The sequence below is a fragment of the Pipistrellus kuhlii genome, unplaced genomic scaffold, assembly GCF_014108245.1.
Source record: "Pipistrellus kuhlii isolate mPipKuh1 unplaced genomic scaffold, mPipKuh1.p scaffold_m20_p_1, whole genome shotgun sequence".
Classification (NCBI taxonomy): Eukaryota; Metazoa; Chordata; class Mammalia; order Chiroptera; family Vespertilionidae; genus Pipistrellus; species Pipistrellus kuhlii.
In genome coordinates, this window is record NW_023425404.1 from 16,742,096 (window position 1) to 16,766,342 (window position 24,247).

At 44.3% G+C, this 24,247-nt stretch overlaps 1 protein-coding gene across 4 annotated transcripts in view; it reads right to left on the reverse strand.

Annotated features, from left to right (window-relative positions):
* The window catches only part of RAD51B (RAD51 paralog B), a 576,378-nt gene that overhangs the window by 230,217 nt on the left and 321,914 nt on the right, over positions 1-24,247 (reverse strand). For all 4 annotated transcript variants that reach the window (XM_045579415.1, XM_045579409.1, XM_045579413.1 and 1 more), the window contains one exon: positions 6,135-6,231. In XM_045579415.1, the coding sequence (XP_045435371.1) occupies positions 6,135-6,231 (97 nt within the window). The remainder of the gene's footprint in view (positions 1-6,134; positions 6,232-24,247) is intronic.

The window sequence follows — 24,247 nt, forward strand, 5'->3', positions numbered from 1 at the left end:
TCAGTGGCTTGAGGTGGATTAAGTGATTCATCATTTTAGGACATTTTTAAAATGCTATGGAAATGCTAATGTTAACAATGTTGATCACCGTTGTTAATATTAACCTTGCAGTCACATGGTGACACTTGATGTTTTCGACACACTAATTATAGCCACCCCTCACCAGCGCCCTGAGAGGTGAACTTTTCAGGCGGCTCCACCCGTACCGTTTGCACGTAGACTGCCACACGGGGGAACGTTTAGTTTGGGACTGGGCTGCAGAGGGCCTTGGAGTCCAAGTGTGGAGAGAAATCCGCTAACTTGACCAACCCACCCCAAAGTCTGTGGTTAATGGATTACAAATTTGGGTAATGCTGGACAATAAATTACGACTACAATAATAAAGCTGAAAGTACACACGATTTAAGCAGAAACACCAGTGTTTTTTATCGGAAATGAGAGAAACCATTGATCATAGCAACTGTCTGAGATTAGCAGGGAGCCACATTTTCAAACATCCTGCAGTAAATCCAGAGCAGATCCAGCTGGAAAGCAAGAGTGGAAATAAAACTTGAAAATTCATACCATGCTTTGAAGTCGGCTTCTCTCGCAACCATGAGTCCCTGGTTCGTCCCAACTGTTCTGGGCTGTTCCTCCTTGGTGAATTTATTTTAGAAGAGACACAAGCCACGTACTTGCATATACTCTTTCAAGTGGACTCCAACTTTTTGCAAGGATGGTTTCTTGGGGAGAATGAATCCTAAAATACTTTCTCTTGCACATGAAATAAGTCATCAATTCAACCAAAATAAAAAGGCTTCCCACACAACAATTAGAAACCACTCTTGGTTCTATAAGCACTGCCTTTTCTCTTGTGTTTTTTCCTCTACCCATCCATGCCCTTTCCATGTTTAGGTTTTGTTTTAAATATATTTTTATTGATTTCATAGAGAGAGGGAGAGATAGATAAAAACATCAACAATGAGAGAATCATTGATCAGCTGCGTCCTGCGGATGGAGCCTGACTCTGGCATGTGCCCTGACCGGGAATTAAACCATGACCTCCTGGTTTATAGGTCGATGCTCAACCACTGAGTCATGCTGACTGGGCCATTTTAGTTTTTAAGTGCTATTATCTAACAAAAACTGTGACTGCAGATAGAAGAATACTAGCTAGCATGCCAGATGCTGGGAATGCCAGGATGGCAGCCTGATGATGCTTCCTTTCCACGAAGCCTCTGGGATTGCTGAAATGAGCTGTGTTGCCACACCGAAGTAATGCTATCCCATTAAATCATCAGAGGGGAAAAGCTAGCAGCCTATGCTGAGCAGAGCTTTGGTCTTACACAGGCCCTGCTGCCACTGCATGTCCATCTCACTTACCAACTGTGCTTATTGGACAGCTGTCCAGCCGGTCCTTCTGGTCCAAGCTCAGGTGACTTCAGAATAAAATGTGGTGTCTTAGGCCAGCTGGACTGCTAGATCCTTTGTTTACCAATCACTATGGGCAAAAGGGACATTCCCTGTGACCAAGATCCAATCATTCTTAGTATCTTCGCTGACCGCCAGGAAGAACTGGCAGGGCATCTGAGGAACATGTCCTTGGCCGGAACAGTCATGATAACCTAGTCAGTTACCAACACAATATCCAAATCAATAGCCATCACGATAACCTAGTCAACAGCCAGTCACTGACCTCTGTAACAACCTAAATCCCTGAGCTTTTGTCAATGAAACAAAACACTGGGGAAAATACTTTCACTCACAGTGCCAGCTTGAGAATAATGTAGATTATAAGAATGAAAATCCTGATTTCTGCCCTTTGGTTCACAGTATAATTTTGATTGATTTGCATAAGTCTTAAAAGTTTCATTCTCACAACTGAATGAAATAATATTTGTGAAAGGCAGACCAAAAATTGATAAGCACACTGTACGTATGAGAAGTTATTTAACTAAATAGAGAAAATTCAACTTGTCCTCTCATGCCTTCTCCAGACACAGTACCATGCAGCACTGAAAAAAGTCCTTGGCCTTCGGGGTCCACGTCTCCCTCTGCGGCTCTCCCACTTGGGAGCTGGATAATTCCACAGGGGAATGAAACCTCAATGAAAGGAGCCATACAGTGGGCCCAAGCAGTAAACTTGGGTCTACATAATCCAAGCACCAGCCTAGCCACACATTTAATAAGTGGAAAAAGCAACACAAAAACAAAGAACTCTCCATTTTACAAACACTGGGAGGCAACAGCTGGTCCTTGGAGATTAAAGGAGCGTGAGAGAGCACCTCCCCTCTCCTGACTTCTCCTCCCCTACAGAGGTCCCTGAGTCAGCCGGCCTGTTTACAGGCCTGTGCAGATGACCTTGTTCCAGCCAAGATAGGGGTCCTTTTGATCTCAGCAGGGGGATGCTCTGGGCCTGCAGCTGGTAGATATTAATAGTAGGGATCATGGGGTAGAAGAGATCTCTCAGTTGGGCCAGGTCACTTGCATTCCCTGTTCTGTGTCAGAGCAGAAGAAACTTCATTTCCCAAACCAGCCCCTGCTGGGTACTTCGCTCAGGTCAACTCGGATCATTTTATCGCTGGCTGCCCAGTGGCCGCTAGTTCTCACCAACTCTTTGCAAGGGAGTGCCTTTTAAACGGTGCCCTCTGTTCTGCAGCTGAAATCCATTACAGGTCAGGGGGGACCTCAAGCTCACTCATCAGGGTGTTTCCCACTTGCACTGGTTTGCACACACCTCTTTTGCACACATTTGTGTGGAAGAAAGGCAGAGAGGGCAAGCGATGGACAGACAAGACCAGAGAGTTTACAGAGAAAGAGAAAGCAATAGGAAGAGGAGACTGCTGTAGGCATGCCAAAGGTATCAATGCTAGGATTTCTTTTTTCTTTTTTCTTTTAAAAAAAATATATTTTATTGATTTTTTACAGAGAGGAAGGGAGAGAGATAGAGAGCTAGAAACGTCGATGAGAGAGAAACATCGACCAGCTGCCTCTTGCACAGACCCTATTGGGGATGTGACCGCAACCAACGTACATGCCCCTGACCGGAATCGAACCCAGGACCTTTCAGTCCGCAGATGGATGCTCTACCACTGAGCCAAACCGGTTTCGGCTCAATGCTAGGATTTCTGAAGATCCTTCCTATGATGCCTTATCTAGGACAACAAGGTCATTCTTTCCAGTCTGAAAAATGAGGCTTTTCGATACCCATCACCTAGTGAATGTTCCTGATCTTCAGACCCGCAGTATGAGTGTCCAACATTAGAGCTAGAAAAGACTCTGGCAACTCATCTCACCTGTCATTTAACAGAAAAAAACCTGAGACCAAAGTGATTAAAAGACCTGCTCAAGGTCACCAAGCTAATGAAACCATGGATGCCTGAAACAACAACAAAGCCATTTATCCATATGAATCACAGTAACATTAACAAACACTATAATGCATTTAAATAGGTATAAATATGCTAAGAAACCTATTCATTTAATTCACTGGTAGAGAATTTCAGTATAGACTTCAGAAAAAAGATTTCTATAGCCTCTTCACCTGCTCAGCTATGCAAGTAAAAGACCTTTAAAAATGACCTAAAAAGACTTAAAAATAAAATAAAAAATGAATTGTTTCCATCCTCCCTGGGATTTCATAATAAGAAAAAGTTGTCTAAGAATGAGCTGGTAACCCTTCCTTGCCACAAATATCTCGATATTGTTTTCTTGAAGTGCTTACACTGGAGCCCCAAAGCAATTTCCTTGGTTATCTGTTTCACTGACTCTTCTTTGTTTAAGATAAACCAGGAAGCCAAGACAAAGCAAAGTACTCTTACTTACTGGCTTTCAAATAAAGAAACAAGAGACTTTCTTTTCCTCAGAGCTGAATAAATGTGTGTGGTGTGTGTCTGTGGCGTGTGAAATAATTACAATATTTTTTTTTTATGACATTCGTAGGTGTCTTATGTGATTCTCATGGTTACTATTTTTACAAAGTATGAACTGGGGTATTCATTCAGCATTTACTTACTGCCTAAATGTGCCTAGAACTTTGCTAGTCACTCAGGCACAACATGGAGACAAAAAGAATACAAGATAGTCTGTGTCCTTAAAATATCTGCCAATCTAGTCGGGAAACCATGAAAAATTAAATTAAATTTTTCTAGACCTTTTCTTTATATAGCGGAGCAGGTAGAGGGACCACAGAGGAGAACAGAGAGTGAGAGCCATGCCCACTGGGACAGAAGAGGAGGTTTTGTGGAAGGGGTGGCCTGTAACCCTCGAAGGAGTGGGAGGATCTGGGAAGAGAAGCAGAGGTAGAAGTGAAAAAGGGAAATGCTGTTCAAGATTAGGTGGGTTGTCCCAGCAGAGGGGGGAGAGGAGGCGGGGAGAGGCTGAGGAGGGGAACAGAGAGGAGGAAACGGTGAGCAGTAAGTCCACACACTTGGCGTAGGAGCCAAGGAAATGTCAATGCGGGTTGAACAGGAAGGAGAGACAAGACTTCGAAGTGTTAAGAAGTACTGACTTTATCTTGTAGTGTTTTGGAAACAGATTCATGCAAAAGAAAAGGAAAATAACTTGATTGTTAGCAGTTGCTGATTTCCATGGTGTAAATACTTCCACTCTGGCCCACTTTCAGATGACGAATCACAAAGTCCTAAATATTTTAAAATCAGCATATTGATTTTAGCCCATTCTCAAAACACAGGTTGAAACATCACCCAGATTTCTCCGTAGGGGAGTGACAAAGAAAACACAGCCCAATCAGTAAGTTCCAATTGACAGTGGCAGAAGAAAAATGGCAGTTTGTAGTTGGGAAGGTATATTGGAATTTTATTAAAATAATCCAATTATGTCCTTCCCCCAGCCTCCCCTACCCCAATAAGGGGTAGGGGAGGCTGGGGGAAGGACAAAAGGGGGGGGGGGAGATATATGTACTAATATATGTAATACTTTAAACAATAAAAAATAAAAATCCAATTATAAGTTGAATGAGTCAGCTGATCACAATTCAAATTGTAAAAAAAAAAAGAGAGAGAGAGAGAAAGAGAGAGAGAGAGAGAGAGAGAGAGAGAGAGAGAGAGAAGGGGGAGAGATATTTGGGAAGAAGAACTCCATAGACGGTGAAAAAAAAATAAGGCAGAAGGGATATGAAATGATTCTGGCTTCTTCTCAGTCCAGGTGATAGGGAGCAATAATGCATCACTGATGTGGAAGCAGGGTACTGAGTGCATTTTACTACTGCTTTAAACCAATAACTAGTTTTCACTCTAAAACACACCACTGAGAAGCAGGGGTATAGTCTTCGTATTTGGGGGACCATAAACTGAGGCCAATCAATGGAAGATCACCTGGCCAGTCAGGAGCCTGTGAGGCCTCGAAGTCCCACATATGCCATCATGAATAATTCTCAGAAAAAGGAAAGTGCAGAGAGGCCTAGGACAGCCACACACACACACACACACACACACACACACACACACAGGCCCACAGTATTCTGCCCTGAAAGAGTACAACTAGCAGAACTCAGAAATGTCAAGTAAGAACTTTGAATAAAACTAGAAACCACCCACTGGCTCAGAGGTGTAATTCCCCTCGCTATGAAAACCATAGTGGGCCTGACCTTTGCTAGCATGGGAGGGTGGAGAAAATTTTGCAGATTTACCAGCATGGAGCATTTCTCTTCATCTTTCGGTAGAGCTGACAGGGAATGCCACATCACAGGCACATCACATTGGTGTATGCTTTGACCAGGACTAAAAGTACCCGGCACGAGGAAAGGCTAAATTGCTGTGGGACCACTGGTAAAGCCAACCTTTAAGCATCAGTCTCAAAAACAGAGTCAGTTAGCAGGTCACCAGCCCTCACACCAAGGACCCAAAGCAACCTACAGAGGAGCCACAAGCCTGAAGGCAGAGGTGATGGATACCCATCCATTAAGACAACTCACTCGGGTGGAAAAGGAAGCTCACTTACAGTAACAGAGCAAGAGAATCTCCAAATATAAGGGATCAGATGCCAGGAAAGGTGGCCAAGCCTGCATCGCCGGGCTCTGGCTGGGTTCACTGGCCAGGGCCTGCGAGCTGGTCTCTGGGCTCTCCCAGGAGCAGAGAGGTTGTGGGGCTGTAGGTCAGTGTCAAGTTTCAGCCCCTCCAGGACAGATCCCTTACCTTCAGACAGGGGCAAGTCATCAGCTGGAGACACCAGGTCTGCCTGAGAAGCTAGGGCTCCACTCAGATGGGTTGTAATTTGATTCGTCAAGATAACCTGTGAACAGACAGGGAGAAGGTGGGGGGAAAGGGAGAAGAGAGAAGACCAAATTAATTATTAGAGCTCTCAAAAGGCAGACTGTGGCTTGGAGGAAGACTGATAAGTACACAGGTAGGAAAACCCCCTTGCGGACTTTCATCAGTTTTATCTGCAGGCCTCTGTGTCTGGCAAAGCCCACAGGTCATTCACAGCACAGGAAACGGGCTGTCTTTCAGAACATAAACCATAATCAATTCTTCCCCAGTGCTGAGGAAGTTGGGACTGAATGATAGAAGGCTAACCAGAAAATTAATACACCAGCGTAAACATGTTATTAAACTTTCATTCTTAAGATTATATCCACAACCCTAGTTACTAGTGCTGAATAAAAGTAATAATTTAAAATTAGGGTATCTGTGGCTTCTTGCCTTGTTAAATTAAAAGTCAGAGTTGTATTTCCAAATTTAAGGATTCAACCCTAAAGGAAGAACACTCTTCTTTTGAATTAATTATATTCTAATAAAAGAATTCCAGTCTCACTATTTACTTAAAACACAAACTAATGTTATCTTACCCGTGCAAAATAAAATTTATAACACTAAAACTTCCCAGAAAAAAAGACTCTAAAAAAGACTCTAAGACCTCATTTATGTGGTCCGTGGCCATGCTATATTTTTATATTTGGTTCAGTTAAAAAACAAAACAAACAAAAACCCTGTTATTTTCCTTAAAAATTCTCACTTATAAAATTTATTCTATTGTTTAGAAACCGACAGGAAAAATGAGATGCAGATTCTCTCCTAGAAAAGCTCGGCATCACCAATACTGATCATTTCCCAAGGTTTGGGCAGAAATAAACCATGAGCATCTTGGTCTGCCAGAGAAAATGTACCTTCTGAAAAGGTTACTAGGCATTTATACCTGAAATTTGCACCTAGCTGGGCTGTCTTGTTCTGTCCCGGAGTCAGTTATGGTTTTGTTATCTTCCTGATTTGAACAGTAATGAAAATCAATTCCATTCTTTATTGTTCAGCTTTTCAGCCACACCTCTGCTGCTGTCTCTTGAATGGCCAGTGACACATTATAAATCCTATGCCAATGGCAGCTTAATTGAGGGCTGAGGCAGGAGCATGATGGTAAGGTCAAGTGACAAAATGAAGGCCTCTATTAGCAAAGACAAGCTCCCCAAGGTCTTTGTGTATCAGCGAGGCTCATGGTCTCCACTACTTTACAGTTCAGCTCAGCTCTTGTAGCATCCCACTGAGAATGTGCTAACCCTACCGCTCAGACTCTTTTATATTGCTACTTTTCATTTGGACCTGTAAGAACCACATATGATATGTCTTCAATTAACATGGCTGGAAATGGTCAAATAACAGTCAGCTCTTATAAGAAACAAATAATCATATTCGGGAGCATGAATTAGGGATTGTAATCATTTCTCTCTTTATAATAAAGGATATGAGCTTTGGAGTTCAATAAAATTGGGTTCAAATGCTGACTCTGATCCTGTGAACCTTAGAAAAGGTACTTAAACCTTGGAGCTCTGTTTGTTCATAAGTAAAATAACATCTTATAGAATTGTTTTGAGAATTAAATTAGATAATCCATGTAAGGTACTTAATGCAGTGTCTGTCACAGAGTAAATATTCAATAAGTAGAAGCCACTATTATTTCCTTCAGAATGATGCTGTATAGATGAGTGACTTAGTATAATATATTGCTTAAAACACTACATCATGATTTTCTACATCAGGATATACTTTAGTACTTGATCATTTCTACTAATATTGGTTCTAAGTTTTATGTAATTAAAATAATTTATGTAAAATTCTCAGTAAGAAAAAGATAGTAATCATTAAGCAAGACCAATAGGATCTGAAAATACTATGTACTTTATCTACCACTAAAATCTGTCTGTCCTAGTAAACAGAACAATGAGGAATTTCTGAGAGATCTAAATATGGTAAGTTCTTTTTTAAAAGGGGTTCTTCTAAAAGATGGATTGGTGATAATAAATAGAGCTCTAATGATAGACTAACTGTAATAAGATAAAAATTTATTGAATACCTACCTTGCTAAGCATGTCATAATATACAAGATGAAAAAAATAAAGATGTGAAACTTGTATGTTAAAAGATAAGGCACCTGCTAAATATTCAGACCACTGTTTCTCACCTTTATTATTTCATTGGTCCTAGAGAGGAAACTTGTACTGATATGGCTTTATAGCACATAACTATTAAAATGATACCCTTCACAGCCTAAAACCAAACTACTCTACAGATGTACCTCAAAAGATAACCACTTTCAGTTCCACTCCCAATGGGAGAGTGGATGGAAAAGGAAACATTTTTGTTGCCCAGCAGCAAGAGAACAAGCTGCTAAGTGGTTTTGCTAAAAATCCTCTCCCTTTTCATTATTATTCCGAAATCCAAATCACTGAAGGTACGAAGCAACCAAACTCGGGGAGTTGCTAATCATACGATCTTCCTGAATTGTGTTTTTCTAAATCTAAGTACAGCAAAATGATGGAATGGAAACATTTCCAAATAGTATCAATGGGCAAATAATCACAACTTGGGCAGAAGACTATAGATGTGCTGGCCTCTAAGACAACCAGGACACTTGAAAACTACAGCCTTAAAATAACTTATAAAACACTATTGCAAATTATCAACCGTCTTAACATTATCTGGTTTCTGGCAACAAGTTCTGACTGACATTTTAAGGAGCTTTCCTGCTGCTTTGACGGCCTTGGAAATACTGGAACCTCTCTCGCTTGGTACCAGTGATTAGGGTGAGGGCTTTGTAGTCAGACAGACCTGAGTTCAGATCCGGGGTTCTACCAATTACTAGCTGTGTGTCATTGGGCAAGTTCATAACCTCTCTGGGTGTGATCATACTTAACTCACTGGGTTTCTAGGATTAAACTGGGTAATGTCCTTTGCATGATGCCTGGCCAATGGAAAATACTAAATGTCAGTCCCATCGTGTCTTTAATTATTCTTTGCCAATTTGTACCTTGCCTGACCACCTTTTTGTACAGCATACAGCCCACTGCTGACAAAGAACAAATAGTTGCTACTGATATATTCTAAAAGCAACAAAAATTTAATTGAAATTGCACCTGCCATTTCTCTAAAAGTATGGCTTATTTAAAACATACAACACCCTCCTCCATCCCCACCTCACACATACTATCACCTACTACAAACGAAAAGGCTAGAGTGTACTCTCGGACTCCTGAACCAAGGGGAAGAAATATTCTTTTAAATAGTTATGATTACCTAGTTTACTCTTCGGGAAGAAGAGTACATCCACCTTCTGGGGACAGTAGGAAGCCTGGTTAAGTAGAGTAACAATTGTCTCCACTCAGCTTTCTATGTGGAGGGACCACTCACTCCAGGGCCTCCTTGCACTGCTCTCTCGGTTGTAGGATGCTGCAGGTACATTTGAATAGGAAATAGCCCCTTGTATCATGCCACACGGCCCTTGAGTCTCATTTTCAGAATTCCCCTCCAAAGGCAAACAGGGGATGAGGGGAGACTTCTCCTTTCAAAGACCATGCCCCTGGGCTCCAAGTCTTCCGTTTCCTAGGTCCTCTAAATGCATCCTACTCCACCCTTCTGTATAGAGCAGTATAACATCTATATTCAGTTCAGAACCATGAAGCTCTCTAAGGAAGAAATTTCAGAGTACAGATTCATAAATACCCAATATATGTATCATCAGCTAGAGAAAAGAAATGAAGAGACAAGAACCAGTAAAAGAGCAAATGACTTCGTAAGGCAGGTGGGTGGTGGGAATGAATGCCATTTTGGTCAGAAGGAGTAGGGATGAAAAACCAGCCAACACACAAGCAGACAAAAATATGTGACTCATTTCTGCTAACTATCAAAAAGATAGCTTACGAGAGCAAGTACATGGAGAGAAGAGGGTAGGAGCAGAGTGTGCTGGTCAGCAGAACCATCAGCCCCGAGGGTCATGGGCTGGTGAGCTACAGTCTACTAACTGATGGAGCTTGCCTCTCCACTAGTCTCTGTGTCTGATGGGGACCCATCTTTCCTCAGCCATGCTATGACCAGACTATATCTAGGCTATATCCACAACCTACTCACACCTCCTGCTCCTGGTCCAGAATACATCCTGCCTTATTGGGCCATGTATGTGTCTAGTCTGATCCACCCTACACTGAAGTATGTGGGAGTATCTTTGCTGGGACCTCCATGAATAGCTATCTGGTATATTCAACCCTCTGTGGACAGGAGAGAAAATGGGACAGCCCTGGGACAATGGGAGCCTCTAAGGAAGGAAGCTCCTTTTATTTGACTTTTGGGAGGTGGCAGAGAAGAGGGAGATTGTGCTCAGCCAGGGACAGAATAGGCTGGAATGGGCTACCTGGCCCTGTTTGCTCCACAGAAGAGATATTTATGGTAAGCAACACAACTCAATATTGTCAAAGGTTTTTTAAGGACCCACAAACGTGTCCTCATTCCGCTTTCTGTGTAATCCACACCTTCCATAGCATGAACTATAATCACCTGTCTGAGATCAATAGTTAAAAAATCACTCAGAATAGGGATATGCAGGCCTCCCTGCCCACTCTCCCTCCCAGGAAGCACTGGGCAGTGAGAGGGAAGAACTCCCAGCCCAGACCTAGGGACAGGTGAGCTCTCCAGGCCTCAATGTCCATGGCTAGAAAAGAAGATCCAGGAATACACGAAAAAAAATCATCAAAATGCTACACAGTAACAAGCCAAATCTTGGGACAAGAGTCCTGGACTCTGACACTCATAAATGCCCGTAAGTCAAACCGGGAAAGAGCTTCAGCATCTTCAGAAGTGCCCAGCATTGGAGGCAATCCTAGTTGAATGCTGCTCATCTTTTTGGTGGATTTTCAGTGCCCTAAGATGCTTGTGGCATGTCACTCTCAAAGCCCACCAAAGGCTTGAAAACGAAAACTTTTCATGGAACTCCTGTCTGTGTGCAACCCAGTTTTAGGGCTAGGCTAGGCTAGAGGAATCACAAGGAAACTTTAGGCACCTCAGGGACATTTTTCAGCCCCTAAAAATACCCGCTTCCTCCCACCCACTCCTTGCCAGAAATCTGCCACAACCTAACACAGAGAATCAGAGAAGTTTCAAAATCGGTTTGACTGGGCAGGTAGGGCTGGCTGCAGTGATTGTCCTGATACAGCCCCCAAGTGTACAGGCCGCCCGCTGCACAACCTGGGCAGCCAGAGGCAGCCCCTGAAGGACAGACAGGGACCTGCGGGGCTGACTGCCCACAAACAGCCACCTGAGTGACAGGGCTCAGCAGTTCACAGCCTCTGGAGGCACCGTTCATTTTCTCTCTTTTCTGCATTAAAAAGGGTCTATCAAGGCTTAAAGTGCACTTTTTAACAATGTGACCTCGGGTATCTAAAATTATTCTGATCCACAGCTATGACCGTGACCTAGTCTTTCTATCCAAGCTGAGGCCTTGGATAAGGCAGAAATCTTGAATGTTAATCCTGCTCCATTAGGGTTGCTCAATCTCTTGCTTGTAAGGAGACAGAGGCTGGAATTTTCCTGTGGGAAACTGTTGTGGTTCATTGAGTCCTTTTCACCACCAAGGCCTGAGAGGAAGGCCCTGGAGTGATTTTCACCAAACTCTCCTCCTGCTTTCCAACCATGACGGTGTCTTCCCCTACCCATCTGCTGCTGTAGGAGCTGGAGAAAGAGGGAAGGGGGGGGGGGGGTACAGGGTCAGGAAGGGTGCGAGGCAGAGGGAAAAGGACAAGAAGAGTGGAAGGGAACAAGGATATGTCCTCCCCAAAAGTGGATCTAGAGAGTCACCCCTGCAATTCCCCTGACAACTCCCTTCCCGTTACTCGTAGCTTTGAAAATTGATCTCCGATATTGGTTGTGAGAAATCAGACCAAATATTTTGGAATTCGAGCATCAGAAATCTGGTTTTGCTATTCACGGGCTTAGTTTTGCCAAGCTCTGGAAAATTAGAAATCATTTCATTGTGGGGAAAATAAGTCTTCATTAGCTTCAGCCCAGAGAATATCAACTGTCAGCTTGAGAATAAGGACCTGATAAGGTTCTAGGATTGCAGCCTGCTATTTCCATCGTGAAGGTCGGCGTGACGATTGTTTTCTGGGAAAGTCTGAAGGGCTGTGGGGGATTTTCCTTTTGAAATATTTGTGGTCAAGGGATCAAACTTCATTTTGGCTGGAAGAAGACACTGCCATGGGAGTTGGGCAGCTGCCTTTTATTTCTGGCTCTGTCACTCACCTGCTGTGCAATGCTGGGAAAGGCCCCTAAACTCTCTGTACCTAAAAGTGTGAAGTCCACAGAAAATGTGAAGAAAGTGAATGTGTTATGGCTATAAGGTGGCATGCTGCTATGAAAAAAAAAAAACACCAAAAAAAGTTGCACATTTCAATTGGTATTGGTGGTGTACTTATCCATTATCTTTGATTCTAATCATCTCCAACCTCAAGAAATCCTACACAGAACTAATTGGCAGGGGCACAGTTAGAGAGGGGCAGGATCGAGGGGGAGAGAAAAAGAATGAGGAAGAAATCTTCATAAAATTCACACCTCTTCCTATGGACCTGAAGGAGAAAAATCCCTTTGGTAAGTTTCACTGTGAAGTTCACAGGCACAGCTAGAGAAACACTCTGCTCCAAACAAGTCCCTAAAGAAGACACTGACCCAGCCCAAGGCAACACAGATGGAGGAAGAGAATCCCCACAGCTTTGCACAAGCACACTCAGTCACAGAGGGATGGAGAATACCACCTCTTCCGCCTCCTGTTCGCCATGGGCTAGGCCACTGAGTTCAGAGGAAACGCACTGAGGTAGGACTGCACCTGCCACGTGGCCAAAATGAGCAGGAGAGAAAGCTGGGGGCCGGCAGAGCGGCTTTCTCTGAGGCCTACTACTTCCCCGGGTGCACCCGCAGGGGACGGAGTGGAAACCCCGGGCCAGCAGCTACCGCGCCGGGCGTGGGCGTGCAGAGCTGCTCCACGCCCTGGGGGTGAGGTCAGCACGTGTCAGTTCCGTGGCCCAGGTGGAACGGCAGTGGTAAGGAGGCCACAGACAGCAGGCTGGGGTGCTGTTTCCACCTTCAGCCAGCCTCGGGGCATCCTGTCAGTGCAGGAAACGGCACGCACCCTGGGGAGCTGCTCACAGCAGTTTCAATGGCTTCAGCAACCGCGTGTCCTTGCTCGGTCCGCATGGACCCCAGAGGTCTCTGGCAGCCGGGACTTGGACAGGAACAAGGCCAGCTGTCGGATGCCCCCGGAGCTCAGGGACGTAGAAGAACCCTCTCTGCCCCTGCCCTGCACGTTTCCGGTGGCCCAGTGGGCTTTTGCGTGGTTTGTTTGTCTCAGCCCACGCTCCCCGGCTGCCCACTGAGCCGCACAGACAGGCAGGCGAGGTGAATTTCCAGCAGCCCCCTGAGTTTCTGCTGACCTTTTTAGGTGTTTTTGTCATTGGATGGTGCTTTCTATTCATGTGCGCGCCTGGGCCCTGGGGATTCCCCTCCTTTTGATTTGTGAGGAGGCTTAGAAAGACACAGCTTTGTGATCAGTCCATCACAGACGGCTGCTGCTATGGTATTAACTGATTTCCCCTCCTCAGACTCATTTGAAACCAAGAAAAATAGTTCTGTTGAGTCACTTGCTCCCCGGGGGTTTAAGGGTTGTGTGAATACTGCTCTTGGGGGAGTCCAGCCTGATAAGACAGTGCATCGCTGTTCTCCAGCCCCAGCCCAGCGGCCCAGACCACGGCTGACAGTAGGGAGAAGCTGAAGCCCAGGCAGCTTCTCACTTCCTGGCGGGAAACCTCCACAGGAAGATGGCAACACTGGTCTGTGCCTTGTACCTCTATGCCACCAAGGACCTCCAGACTCTGAAACGGAGGTGTGCAGCCAGCCAGTTTGGCATCAAACGGGAGCAAAGGTGACTTGCTATCTGTCCAAAAAGAGGTTAACTGTCTGCCTAGGAACTAATTCCCAAGACAGCAGCCTCATCAAAAATGCTTTTTGAACAAAAACTATATATTTGATACCCTCAAGGAAGGATATTGTGTCAGATGTTTTTTTTTTTTTTAAAGGAGTTGGGGGGAGGTGGGTGTGGGAGTAGAATCAATACTATGTCCATACTTAAAATAAATGACAAATAAACAATAACAGACAAACAATAATAACCTACAATTAAACAGAGTCAACACAGGAGAGACGCAAGAATAGGTCCAGAACAAATACATTAAAATGACTAAATATTTACATGGTGAGTAGGGGCAGCTTCCTTCCAGGGCGGTGCCCCTGGAGTGGAGATATCCCATCATGGTCACTGACAAGCCAACTCCCAATCACATGCTACAGGCCCATAAAACCATGTCCTAGCCGAGGACAGCTCACATGCAAGGCACAAGCCCTAATACCAGATGGCAAACGCTCACTCTGGTGCTTGGGAATAGCCCCCTGGAGTGCTGCCCTAAAGGAAAGCGAAGCTCGTAGCAGGCCTCTGAGCTGCTAGAGGGGATGGTGAGGCACATGCGCAGCTAACCCCGCCCCATATAAGTACCCAGAGTGCTATGGTGCTTTCATTTCAGAGCATGCTCACAAGTGGTCTTAGTTGCCCCTCACGACCTCGTGAGGGAAGCTGGGAACTAATGAAGCAGCCGTTGCGTGTTAGGAGCATGGGCTCTGGAGTCAGACCGCCTGAGTTTCCATCTCAGCTCCACCACCTACTACCTGAATAATTTCAGGTAAATTACTCCATCTCTCTGTGCCTCACTTTCTTCAACTGCATAATTAAGAAAACAATTGAACCTGTGGTAAGGATAAATGATTGGCATATAAAGCACTTATGACAGTGCCTAATACCTAGCAGGTACCTAACAAATATGAGCTTGTTAATTATTATTCTCTTCAGTGGGAAAACTGAGGCTGTGACATTGTCATTCTATCTGTATTTCTTATAGCTCTCTCTGGCCCTCAGCCCCAGCCCAAGTGTGCCACTCAGAAATGTCCTGCTTTATCCATCTTCCTGGGGGCAGTTCAAATACCACCTCTTCCATGAAATCTTTCCTAACTACACTAGGCCCAACTGACCTTAGTTCTTAATACTCCCACTTGAGAATCAACACCAAGTAATTTCATACGAGTTTTCTCTCATTATATCATGTATGTTATTCTTCTCTCTCCCTCCGGTGTACATGTTATGAGAGTTTGTGTACTTCCAGATCCCTGTCCCCACTCTAAAGGAGAGAAGGGAACTGGGAGGAAATTCATGTATCAGACCCTGTATCAAGTGATGAACATACATTAGCTCGTTTCATCTTCACACCTCATTGAGGTAAACACCATTATCCTAGTTTTGAAGATGAGGAAACTAAAGTTCAGAGAAGTTGAGCAATTTTTTTTGAAACCAAATAGATAGCATGTGGGAGGGTCCGATTCACACCCAGCCTGTCTGGCTCTTTGGCCTTCGCTGGCTCTACCATGTAACAGATTCTTGGCACAAACACTCATTGCCTCCTGGGCATCTGATGATTCATTTCTTTAGAACAGGGCATTTGCTGATTTCAGACTGACCACGTCTCATGTTGTTTAATGCAATGTCTCATGTCAAGGAAGCCTGAACAGAATGTTTTAAGGACCAGCGTTTCAGCAGCAAGAGGCAGCTGGTGAACTCTCGGCAGGCTGCTGGGCAGAGGTGGAAACTGTCTGCAGGCCGGGACGGAAGCACGCTCCAGCAGGTATGGCAAGAGAAAGGGTGCAAACTCCTGGGTTCTATTTCTGTCTTCGCCACGAACCACTCTACTAATATTTTCACTTCTGCTAAAATGTGATGACAAGAGTTTCAGAAGAAAGGTCACCACATGAGAGCAGAGTAAGAACAGGCAGTTCGCCGGTTAAACGTGGCAGAGCCACAACCAACACTGGGCTCTGGACTGGGAATGTGTAGCTGGGACACATTCCGTGCATGAGTTTGTCCTTCCAGCTTCATTTCAACTGGTAGGGAGTGGCCCTGGGCATGGAGCAAGACTGACACAGAAATGATAATAGCATTTATGCTTTCAAACAGGGGCTATCCTTAGTTGATGTAGCATCCACTTGAACCATTCAAGAAGTTTGTTCTGATTTTTCTACTTCAAAGGATGTCTGTGTTATTTTCAGATTGGTCACTCCGGTACAATGGTGATGCTACATAAGAAAAGAGTTCATTGACTCTTAGTGTATTTGAAAGTCGATCCATGAAGTGTGTTAGTGCCTCTGACATCTGATGGAGCCCCTGGCCTTGTGGTGAGACCACAGCTGGGATGGAGGTGGTAATGGAGGCAGAGGTTTGTTCTTGGTCTTTGAAGTCACCCAGCCTAGGCAGGCCCCAGCAGTCCTTTATGGTCCCTTTGAAAAAAGGGGCTCAGGACCCACAGGCAATGGCTATCCACTTCCAACAAATAAAGTCCCAAGGAATTCAGAATCCTGGATCTGTAGCAAGTCTTGTGGAAGACTTCCTGCTTCCTCTGGGCCTGGAAAAGGGCCGCCGCTGAGAGGCTGAGAACAGATGCCCCGCTGCCCTGGAATGGGAGGACAAGTGAGCTCTCTCCTGTCTCCTAACTTACGGCCCAGCGTTCCTTCCCACGGACTCGTCCTGCCCTCCCCAGGACCACACTGAAATGACTAAGTCTGCCTGTCGCTCCAGTGAATCCAGTCAAATAAATAAGTCAATTCTCTTTAAGTTTGTGGTCTCAACTTCTTGTTGGTTTATTGCAAAATTAAAGGGCACACAGAGTAGAACCATCAATCAGTAACCAGCAGAGGAATAAGCTCTCTGTGGAATGTACTGAGAAGCAGAAAAGAAGAAGAAAAAAACGAAAAGAGGCCTCATGAAATGGTCCTTTAGTAGGCGAACAGAGGGGGTAAAAATCTGCATTGCACATGCAGCATCATTTAGGAAAAGTCTTATTAAAGGTTCCCTATCTTGCCAGGAGAGCAAGCACAGGAACGCAAACAAAAATCCCTCAAAATGCTCTGCCATTTATTGGTGCTGGTTTCTTGTGGGTTTTGCTGAATTCCATAAACACAGCCAGAGATCCTGGGGCCAAGGGGCCGGACAGTGACTCAGCAGGCTCAGGACCAGGGTAAGGAGATGAGGTACCACTATTGTTTATTATGAAATAAACAAACATGACTTGGCTCCCTCCGCCCTTTACCTCAACCCGACCTTCCCTTAGGACCCTGTTAAAGTGAAAGCGCCTGGTACTGGGTCTTAATGGAACTTTCAGTCAATGCTATTTGATGAGGGTCACATGGAAGAGCAGTGCATGGGGAACTTGGATCCACTTCTGTTCTCTGCAGATAGTGCTAGAACCTCTGTGGCTCTCTGAGGTGGCCCTCCCTTCCTAATGTGAGGTTCAGTGGAAGTGCTGGTATGGTTTAGCCAAGAAGATCCCAAGAGAAAAGAAGTGAGAGAAAGCATAGCTGGGGCTAGGTAGGTTCAGGGCAAGACAGCGAGGAGGTTAAAGAGTAAAGTGCATATTTAGGCTCCCTCCCCTAAGCCCCACTATCTTCTCTCTGCCCCGAGGATTCCCTGGGCTTTGTGCACTCATCCTTCCCAGCACAATTAGAGTGCAACCCCTGGGAGACCACCTGTCCCCGGCCAGCACTAACCGGAAGGACTTTGAGAGCCCAAGACTCCATCTCTGTACCACCTATGACTGCTCTTACATCTACATAATCTTTTCTCCTCTCCCCTCTTTCCATGTACTAAACCTTAGGTACATCTTAGGGAACTCCTGCATAGGTCTTCATGTTACCAGAAGGGATTCCTAGCGACACACCCATTACTTGACTCTGAAGAGCTGAAGTGAGTCTTGATAGTGGTCTCCTGACTCCCAAATCCATGTTAATTCCTCTCTATATGCTATCTTTCCTCTTCTGAAACAGATAATCTGGCTCTCCCTCTGACCGACAGATTCCCCCTATAGATATCTGAAGCATAGCTGAAATATGAGCGGAACATCGGATAAAATAAAGTTGCCCAAGTAATTAAATTGTTAAAATGTAAAATGATAAGATATTTGTTAAATATAAATTATGATCAATACAAAGCAAAGACTGATATTTTTCTGATAAAAAGAAGTAACATGAGTATGTGACCGAACCATAATGGAAAGGACAAATTACTCTTGTCACAAGATAGAGAGAGACTTGGGGCGTCTAGAGGATGGGAAGTGATGGCATGTCACTGGGAGGCTGAGGGAAAGTGTCATCTGATCTGAGCCTTGAAAGAAGGGCACAATTTGGTCATTGAGAGGCACATGGAAAGTCATTTCAAATGGCAGAAGAGGCCTCAATATTATAAAAACTTGGATCTGCAGAGTATTTCAGAGGAGGACTTGAAACTCTGGAATGATGGAAGTTACTAAAAAGGTAACCAATCTTTATCTTTCCAAGATAACAGATAGGCATTTATACCAGGAACTCATCTGCCTCTAAAGGGATGACTTTGATAAGGTTGGAGACACAGAGAGGACTCCCTCCTCATGCAGTTTCTCATGCCTTTTGGGAAGGAGATGCATGTTTATGGCCTATGGGTCTGTCCTGCCTCTGAAGTTCTGAAATTGGTTCCAACAGGGCAGGTTCTTGAAGTTAAAAAAAAAAAAAAAAAATCAGTTGAGAATGCCAGTGTGTGTGTGTGTGTGTGTGTGTGTGTGTGTATTTCAAATTATATAGCTAAGTTTCAAATTCTATTTAGAAGCTAAATTCTGCTAAAACACATCAAAGAGTCCCCAAGCCCATTACAGAGAGAAGGAAAAGGCCTACATCATATGCAACAGGGTTTAGGAAAAAATCTTTATGAAAGACTTCTCAGCAAACTAGGGGAGTAAAAACTAAAACAAAACAACCAAAAGTCCTCAAAAGCTGTGTCATCAGTGTCTCTTCTGGAAGCTTCCCTCTACCTCCCTCACAGGCACAAAGAACCCACTAGACCTCAGAGTCTTTCCACCCTGCAGAAGGGAGGTATTACAAGCCAAAGCACAGTCCCCTGATTTGTTCCACTACTTCACAAACATCCTTTTCCCCCCTGCCAGTTACTTTTCAACATGTCTGACAATCTTTCCATTTTTCTATTTATGTTTTCAAAGCCAACAGCAAAGCTAACTACATGTCCAAATAAAAATGTTAATCAATATAATATACTAGAGGCCCAGTGCATGAATTCATGCACTAGTGGGGTCCCTCAACCAAGGGGTTCTGGATTGCAAGAGGGCTCAGGCCAACCTGAGGGACCCCACCTGTGTGCAATTGGGGCTGGGGAGAGACGTGGGAGGTTGGTCAGCCAGGAAGGGACTGCAGGAGGGCCCCAGGGTGTGACCAGCCCACCTCACTCAGCCCCAATTGGCCAGACCCTAACAGCAAGCTAACCTACTTGTTGAAGCATCTGCCCCTTGGTGGTCAGTGCATGTCATAGCAACTGGTTGACTGTCTGCCCCTGGTGGTCAGTTGACATCATAGTGAGTGGTTGAGCTGCCTTAGCATATCATTAACATATTACACTTTGATTGGTTGAACGGTCAATGGGACACTTAGCATATTAGGCTTTTATTATATAGGATAAGTGTCTTACTTTCATATAAATTCAGCCAGTAATTTGGTAGTACATGCGGGTCACAGAAAAGTCCCCTGACCCCAACCAAGACTTGAAAGTAAGGAAAATAAGGTGACCTTCTGGAGTTAAACTAGATAATCAGCACTTTATTGGCTTAGAACAGAACCACACAAGTAAAGGACAGATTCCAGTCCCATAAAATTATGGATCTAGGTAAAGATCATCATTAGGTGGGAGTTTGGCAATGGACTGATCTGGTTACCATCTTCTTAATCCACTGATCAAACTAATACCATTAAAGGTGATTACCCAGATAGTACTGCCTCATGGCATGATAAAATAGGAAGTTCATTTTTGCCTAAAAATAAATCTAATCAAATAACCACTAGTTCATCGGATAAAGAAGAACAAGTTAAACAACATCACAAGGAAGCTATTAGCCTAATCAAGAACGGGCAGTATTCTACATCCAATCTCTCCAACAAATCAATGTAACAAATAAAGGAGAGGTTGACTATTAAAGAATAAGAGAAATTTAGGAAATATAACAACCAAATGCAATTGGTTTCCCTTATTTACATCCTTATTCAAACTAACCAACTGTAAAAGGACATCTTTGAGCCAATCAGGAAAATGTGAATGTGGGCTGTGTATTAAATGATATTAATGAATCGTTAATTTTGCTAGGTATGGCGAAGACATGACAGTTATGATTTCAGATGCCCTTATCAAATTATTTAATCCCCACCTGAGAACATTCATTGATTTTAGAGAGAGAAACATCAATGTGAGGGAGAAACATCAATAAGTTGCTTCCCATTCATGCCCTGACAGGGGATCAAACTGGCAACATAGATATGTACCCTGACCAGGAATTGAACCCTCAACCTTTCGGTGTATGAGCTGATGCTCCAACCAACTGAGCCACCTTGCCAGAGCTGCCCTTATCAATTTAAAGGTGGAAAATAGGTGCAGAAATATATGTTTTAGAAAGAAATTTAAAAATACAAACAAGAAAGAAGGCGAGAGAGGGAGGGGCCAAGGGAGGAAGGTAATAATCATGCTGCATTTAGTAGGTCACCATGAGTACTTACACTGGCACAATAAAATAACTGCTAAATATCGTTTTAACTAAATATCAAGATATGACCATAGTGGAAAGAAGGTGAAGAGTGAAACTGAAAGAGAAAGTAGTGGAACTGCGCAACGGCCATCTTCTACAGATGTCATTTCCAATAGAAAAAAAAAAAAGAAAAAAAGAAAAGAAATAGTAAGTCAAGCATGGGATTTGGAAATATGGAAGTATCTAGCCAGAACCGGCATCTCAGTGATTTAAAAGAGGCTGCTTCTTGAGAGTAAAAATCAAAGGGAGAAGGAGACTTGGGGCAGGGGAACCCTGGCTTTCAGTTTAAGTACATATGATTATTAGATTTGAAAACAATATACATGTTTTACTTGAATGAAAAATAGAATTAAAATTAAAAAAACACATCAGAAGGACGTGGAGAAATGTGTCAACCAAAGTTTGTTGTGCTGACTGTTGTCACTTTTTTTTTTTTAAATTTGACAATCTAATAAAAGGTCGGGTATTGCATGTTTTAAACATTCTTGAGCACACCGGATGAAAATTGCTGGTATAATATAAAGATATGGGAACAGGTTGCAATTTTAATCTGAGTGGAAAGAAAGGCGTCATAGAAATGGAGAAATATGAAAGGAGGAAATAGGCTCAGGGAGCTGAGGGAAGCGGGCATGGCGATATCAATAAGTTCTATGTCACCTCACCAGAAATCTTCTCACTCTTTCACATCTTATCTCATGTAGAAATACCAAAAAAGAAGAAAAGTAAAAAAGCCACGGGTCTTGGTGTTGCCATCTATATGCCAAAAATGTATACTGCAAGGCGACCAGAAGTATATACATACAGCCCGTCCCCCATTACACGTGGAAATGATACGAAAGGGAGGCTATGAGTAGGCAAAGCAGAAAAAAGGGCTAACTGCTTTTCCAATCAAGACTTAGCTTCCAAAGAAAGCGGCCTTCCCAGGAGATCTGGGTGACATCTTCATGAAGCGCTGCCTACAGATGTTAGCATTATAGAGCCATTCCCATCACAGTGCTCTGCATCACTGTCAGATTGGCTGACCTCCTGCGACCCCAACGTGACATTGCCAGCAAAACCAGCAAGGCGAGCTGCACGTCATTGTCCATGATGCACGAAGCCCGGGCCATCCTGCTGTCGGAGCTCATTACACTGCAAGGTCATCTGCGAGTTCAGCTATGACTGTGGGAAGCCACAGACATGATTTCTTAATCCAAATAAAAAACAATTCCTTTATTAGGAAAATCCAGAGAACGCATCCTTTAAGTCCCAACTTTCTAGTAATGAAGAGCTGAAGCTAAGCCCTAAATGTTGTTCCTTGGTCTCCTCTATGAGTGGCTCCCAGTTCACCATCATCTCCTTCCAGTCCACAGCACATTTCTTTGGCCACATCTGAGGAGAGAGCAATATATATCCTTAGGGCCGCTCCTGTATTGGGCTAGATCCGTGGTTCGCAAATTGCGGCTCGTGAGCCACATGCAGCTCTTTGGCCCCTTGAGTGTGGCTCTTCCACAAAATACCATGGCCTGGGTGAGTCTATTTTGAAGAAGTGGCGTTAGAAGAAGTTTAAGTTTAAAAAAATTGGTTCTCAAAAGAAATTTCAATCCTTGTACCGTTGATATTTGGCTCTGTTGACTAATGAGTTTGCCGACCACTGGCCTAGATCACAGGGCATCTGACAGTAAGGGAACTGAGGAAGCAGTCTGATAATGGAAGGTAAGGGTGAAAAGCTACCTCCAGAGTTAATGTTAGTAAGTTCACACATGACTTGCTGGCCAATGGAGAAAGAGTGGCTCTACAGTAGCTGTTTCCAGTTGGCAGCTGTGTGTGTGACCAAAGCTTCAGATTAAGTGACAGGTGAACCAGAGCCCTGATCCAGGGCCCATGCTCCAACATCACATCACACCGCTTTTCAGGATGCAGTTCCTGCAAAATACAGGACAGAGACACAGAGAGAGAGAGAAGGAAAAGCCAGCCGAGAGAGAGGTAAATAACTTCAGATTACAGCCTTCCCTGAGTCCGTGTCACGTGATTACCGAGCTCGAACTAGGTTGGGGGGTGGGGAAGGGAGGGGCAGGCATTGCTAAGATCTAGAACTGTGGCAGAGCCAGGACTGCCTGCCCTGGGCATGAGTGCACACCATTACCAGAGTCCAGAAGCAGACAAGGAAGCCGGCAGATGAGCCAGGCAATCTTTGATATGATAGGTGACATAAGAAAAGAAAATACGGGGTGTGGGCTCCTGGAATAATGGCCAGAGAAGGCTTAAGAGAGGACATTTGGGCTGAGATCTGAGGACAACTCTGACGTGGCACAGAGTTCAGGGCAGAGCCCCAGGCAGAAGAGACAAGTAGCAAGGTCCTGAGGCAGAAACAGGCTGGGCGCCCTAAGAACCCAAGGCCAGAGGCTGGACCAGTTGAATGAGAAGAGGGTTCCGGGAGGTGGGCAAGGTTGGCAGGCAGCGTCTTGGAGACCAGCACAGTGGCTCTGGGTTTTGTTTTAAGGGTGGTGGAGGCCGCTGGTAGGTTTCAAGTAGGAGAATGGCATGATCTGATTTATATTTTAAAATGTGCTAATTCTGAGGAATTAAAAGTCCAGCATTTTAATCCCCTTTGTGAAGGTTCAGATTTTGTGTTCTGTGAAACCCACTTAAAATATTCATGAGAATATAGTCTCTCTTGGTGAAAGGAGTGGGGAGGGAAGATGGATAGAGGGAGAGAGGGAGGGAGAGAGGGGGGACATATCCACTAAAGCTCTCCTTCAGGCCGCTAAGAGATGAGAGAACAAAACGCAAAGTCTCAAAAATACAGCACAGAAGACCCCACATTAGAGTCTATCTAGACTGGAGCTTGGGACGTGTTCTCACAGTCCATTCTCTTGGGGTGGCCAGAGGGTGACACCTGGGCAGGGAAAGTGCCTGATCACACTGCTCCCACTGAATGTTAGCTGCTATAACACCAAAACAGAGTATTTCTAGCTGAAAACACCTTCAAGTAGAATTCCAGTTCATTCAAGGTGGGATGGGTCCCTCTCTGTTGATCAGCACGTGCCTATAATATCTCTACCAAATGCAGTGCAGAAACAGGATGAAGAAGCAATGTTGTGTAAAGTACAGAGGCAGGGTGCCTTTGAGGATCTGAAAATCTCAGAGGGAAGATAAAAGAGCAAAAGTCCACAGTGCAACACAAAACTGTCTTCACATAGATAGAGATGTTAGAGGGAGAGCTCAAACCCAGGCCTTCGGAATTTGGTTCATCCCAGACTCAGGTGAGAGAACACACAAAGCCCATGGCTTAGGATGCTAATTGTAATGAGA